Raw genomic sequence first — 5,366 nt, forward strand, 5'->3', positions numbered from 1 at the left:
TTATATACACTGGATCATTGCGCCATTGATATATTGCTGTACCTCCCTTATATTTCTCTCTGTTTTGTTATCCAATCTGATACTTTCGGGAGAAAGTTGTTTTAACTGAGTTCTATGGTGCTTAATTTTGATGAGAAATAGCATAGGCATGGGTAGCAAGCATGCGTGGAGCAGCGGGATTAGCATGTATTTTGTTTTTTTTTGTTTAAAATCATTATATTTGATAGAAATCAACTAATGACTACTAAGCCTTGTATAATGAGTATAATTGAAATCCAAGGCAGGCTATTCGAATGCATTAGAAATTTCTTCATATTTATAACTTGAATATTTACTGCAGTTTGGATAGGCACTAAGATACTTCTTATTTGTATTAGTGATGTTTATGCTCAGTTACCTAGAAATAAAAATCAATTATTATCATTTTTAGACAGTCTTGTTGTGCCTTTGCAACGTGCTTATCAAATTCATTTATGTGTTTAATATGGATTAAAATTTGGATTGACTTGCCTTAGAAGTTGTTTAATATGGATTAAAATTTATTACATAGGTTTGGATTGACTTGCCTTAGAAGTTGTTTAAAGTTTTTTCCCCATGTCTGTGTTGCTCTATTAGAAGGACATTCCTGTGGGATGATTTTTATTAGTAATCACCTTATCAATTATGTGCTTTCATTTTCTGGCTTTTGTGTTCCCTGCCATGATTTTGTGTTATTATAACTTGTCTATTTTGCTTCCTTTTTACCATTTTGCTGTTATAACTTGTCAATTATATTTTATCATTGTGAAGTGATGGATATTGAGCAAACATCTAGTATTGACCAACCTCAATCGTCTCCTTTCACTGGTGAAAATGTGAGTTCAACTCCTTCTGAACCATCTTTGACACCTACTCCTCCACCTCAACCCCCAACTACTATGAAATGTCCTCCTCCTCTTACAACTGTAACTGAAAGTAAAGCTACAGAAGGTAGTAGAAAGAGAAAAAATTCTACAAGAAAGGTGTCAAAAGTGTGGGAACACTTTACTAAGTTACCATTGGAGGAGACAACTGGAGAAGTTAGAGCTGCATGCAAGTACTGTAATTTAGATTATGCTTGTGACCCAGGCAAGCATGGTTTAACATCCTTAAAGAGGCATGTACCAAAGTGTTCCAAGAATCCACATAAAGCTACACAAATGACGAAGCAATCGATATTGAATTATGTGACACCAAGTGGGCAAGAGGGAAGCTTAGTACCTCACATGTTCAATCAGAAACGATGTCGCAGGGCTCTAGTTGAGTTCATCATATGTGATGAGATGCCATTTAGGCTTGTTGAGAAGGAAGGCTTTAAAAAGTTTGTGAAGGAGTTAGAACCACGATTTTAAATCCCTTCAAGAACAACAGTGGCTAGAGATGCCTGGCAATTGTATCTTGGTGAAATTAGAATCTTGAAAAATTTGTTAAAGAAGTGTACTAATCGTCTTTGCCTCACTACAGATTGTTGGACATCAGTTCAAAACTTCAATTACTTATGTTTGACAGCCTATTTCATTGATAATGATTGGAACTTGCATAAGAGGGTTCTTAGTTTTTGCATGGTTGAGAATCACAAAGGTGATACGATAGGCAAGACAATTGAAAGGTGCTTATCAGATTGGGGCATACAAAATGTGTTCACTATAACTATGGATAATGCAACTTCCAATGACATAGCCTTGTCTTACTTAAAAAGGCATTTAAAGAATTGGAGGGGTCTTGTTTGTGGTGGTGATTATCTTCAACTACGGTGTTCTGCACATATTCTTAATCTAGTTGTTAATGACGAGTTGAAGGAGTTGAAAGATACTTTTGAGTCCATTCGAAATGCTATTAGATATGTTCGTTCCTCTCTTGCTCGCTTGCAAAGATTTAAAGATGTTTGTGAATTAGAAATGTTGGACACAAAAAGTATTGTTTGCCTTGATGTCAGTACTAGATGGAATTCTACATATTTAATGTTGGATGTGGCTTTGAAGTTTCAAAAGGCATTTGAAAGATTAGAGGATGAAGATGAAGATTTTGTTAGTTACTTCAACAAAGGTTCAAAGCGTCATGCTCAAATTGACTTTTCTTGTTTAAAGGGTAGCATAGATGCCTATGTTTATAGGCAAGATGCTAGACCCGATGACAACATGGATGCTTTTGCTTACTCTAGGCAAGCTCCTCCTAAGCGTAATGGCCCTCCAAACAAACAAGCTTGGAATAAAGCACGGTTCTTTCTTAAGTTCTTGAAGGTGTTTTATGATGTCACTTTACAATTTTCTAGCACACTGAAAGTTACTGCACATACATGCTTCCATCAAATTGCTTTAATTCAAGAGTTGTTAGATGAGAATGTTGAAAGTGATGACCCTCTTCTTAGGGAAATGTCTTTGAGCATGAAGAGAAAGTATGATAAGTATTGGGGGGCAGCAGATAATTTGAACCCTTTGTTGATTATTGCTGTGATTCTCGATCCTCGATACAAGCTTGCCTATATCAATCATGTATTTGATCAGCGTTTTCCTGCCCCTGACCTTTGCATGTCCATAAAGAACAAGGCAAGAGACACTTTGTATCGCCTATTTGAGGAATACTCTGCAACAATTGGTCCTGATACAAGCAGTTCTGGTAGTATCAACTCTCCAAGTGCTCTTGACACCAACACTTCAAATGCAAGTAAAGGTAAAAAAGACCCTGGTCGTAGATGGTTAGCATCCCAGAAGCAAAAAAGCTCATCAGTTGATACCCAATCAGAGTTGGATGATACCTTTCTGCTAGTACATCTGAGGACACCCCTATTGATGATGATGATGATGATTTTGATATCTTGACATGGTGGAAGGTTAATTCTACCAAGTATAGAGTGCTTTCCTTGATAGCACGAGATGTATTGGCTGTACCAGTATCTACAGTTGCTTCTGAATCAGTTTTTAGCACTGGAGGACGTGTTATTGATGATTATAGGAGTTCTTTATCTCCTAAGATGACTGAAGCACTCATTTGTGCCCAGAATTGGCTAGTTGCAGGGCAATCTCTCTCAGAGTTTGTCTCTATGTTTCATGAGGTTGATAATTTTCAAGAGACTGATGATGTGGTTAATGTTGTAGGTAATATATTCAATTTTATATCTCTTAATTTAATGTATATATTGCATTTTTACACTTACTAATCACTTTATATATGTGTATATGATTTTTTTTATAGATGCTTCAAGTGTTATTGACACTAAAGTGATAATTATTTGAAGATTTGTTAAGTTTGTTTCTGTTGAAGCTAAGGAGATAATTACATGACAAATGTAATGTAGTGTTAAACTTTATTGAGTGTTTTTGTTGAAGTTATATATCTAAATCATTTGGAGTTTGGACTGTAACTGAAATATTATTTTCTTGATGTTAGAAATCATTATGAATTATGAATTTATTATGATTATAAGTGTTTTTATTATCTTAATTGAATTTATTAGGTTGAAATGGATTATTGCTTATCATAGAGAAAAAAAAGAAAAAAAAAAGTCAAGTGAGTATTGGACTAACAGGATCAGTCTCCCAGTCTTATGGACTAAGTCCGGTCCTGTTAATCTCCAGGTTTTCACAGGACCAGACTGGACTACGAGTTGCCTAACCTAGTCCTTTTCATGAAAAGGACCAGACTTTGGGTTAGGCTGAAGTCTAGTCCCGTCCAGTCCTTTGTGCAGCCCTACGCATCATGTGTCGTGGCACATGGCACAGAAGATTCTCCTGCTTCAATGGTCATCTATGCACTGCAACGAATGTGTTGCATATCGTGACATGTAACACAGAGACATCCCTTTATATTTTTTTCTCCTTTCGATACTTGGGTGGCTCGTCTTCACTTCAAACCCAAAACTAAAGCTGAAAATACAACGGAATACTATTATTAGATTTCCCTGGCCACACACCACATCAAAAACACCCAATTACTATAATTAAATTTGATTAATTCTGTAGTAATCTAAGAATTAAAATCTAGAATATTACATTCTCCCTCTCCAGCTATTTTTGCTTTTTTTTACCAAAAAAAAAATCCAACCACATAATATTTAGAAGCCACATTTGATCTTCGACTAATTTGAGTTGAGCTAGACAGAACCGCAAAGGAGGCAAAACCCTCCCAATGAGTATTTAATGCATTTCATACCCAAAAACTTAAATTTGTGACCACTAGTTGTGTTACGCCTTTGCTAGTAACAATAATCTATGTATCGTCAAATATCAAGCAAGGTTTTATTCTTCGCAAATATCTGAAACTGCAATTTCTCTCTATAATCCACAATAAGCAAGGTAGATGATGATAAGCTTCTAAATTGATGCTAATTGATGCTGCCTCATACATTTTCTCGTTAGTTCTAATATGAGCATCATGAACACCATGCTTTTTTAATATTTTCCAAAGCACATCTCTCAGGACATCATGATAAGCTTTTTAATTTTCAAATCAATAAAAATCATATATAAGTTTTTCCCCTTATCCTAATACTTCTTCATCAACCCTCTTAACAGATAAATAGATTTCGTTGTAGATCCTCTTTGCATAAATCCAAATTGATTTCTAAGGTACTTGTCTCATTTTTTAATATACATGTTCTGAATATCTCTTTTTTATTCTTGTATGTGGGTAACATAGTTCTCCCCACTCATTTGACTTTTTCTTTGACCGTAACATCCCATTAAAAAGCCTAATAAGCATAGAATACCCTTCCATCCTAAGCATTTCCTTATTTTTTTTACTGTCTGAAAAATTCTCATATACAACCTTTTTTTTTCTCAAATCAATTTATTTTTAGTGTAAAATTTTCTTATCCAGTAATTTAGATCACACCCAAAAAGACGTAGCTTAGTTAATAATAAAGAAATATGTTATATTTATTAATTGATTCATTTATCCCTTTGCATCAAACTATGATAGTATGATCTATCATTCAAAAGTCATGAATCTATTAATCAAAGTCATTAAGTTGAATAGAATTGCGAGAGCTGTTAGACTTGAATTCAAAATTAAACCATAGACCACTAATGTTAGATCTAACAGAAGGGGCTAATCCTTCTCACAGCTTAATGAATCAACGTTCAAATTTTCACCAAAAGAGATGTCTCTATTTAATGTTTGACAATATCTCAAACATGATTATTTCTAATAAAAAAATACTTGTAAAAAACAAAAAAAAAAATTAAACCATCGGTTAAGCCATTACAGTTTGAAAATAAATCACAAGGTGGTGATGAAACAAATTTGATTAAATTTCAGGCGTGAGTATTATCTTCATATAAGAGATTTAAATCCTCTGAAATTAAGATCTGTAAATTTATATAAAGTTTACCTTTCTAAGAAAAAATGGG

The 5,366-nt window shown here is 34.2% G+C and overlaps 1 protein-coding gene across 1 annotated transcript; it reads left to right on the plus strand.

The window, feature by feature from the left end:
- The first annotated feature begins 791 nt into the window (after positions 1 to 791).
- LOC129310738 (zinc finger BED domain-containing protein RICESLEEPER 2-like) lies at positions 792 to 3,796 on the plus strand. The gene is made up of 4 exons (XM_054952656.1): positions 792 to 1,339; positions 1,430 to 2,713; positions 2,785 to 3,113; positions 3,594 to 3,796. Exons 1-4 carry the CDS (start codon positions 792 to 794, stop codon positions 3,794 to 3,796), a joined length of 2,364 nt encoding a protein of 787 aa, XP_054808631.1.
- The last annotated feature ends 1,570 nt before the right edge of the window (positions 3,797 to 5,366 follow it).

This window comes from Prosopis cineraria, unplaced genomic scaffold, assembly GCF_029017545.1.
Source record: "Prosopis cineraria cultivar Desert tree isolate PC_DT_omini unplaced genomic scaffold, ASM2901754v1 PC5, whole genome shotgun sequence".
NCBI classification, from domain to species: domain Eukaryota; kingdom Viridiplantae; phylum Streptophyta; class Magnoliopsida; order Fabales; family Fabaceae; genus Prosopis; species Prosopis cineraria.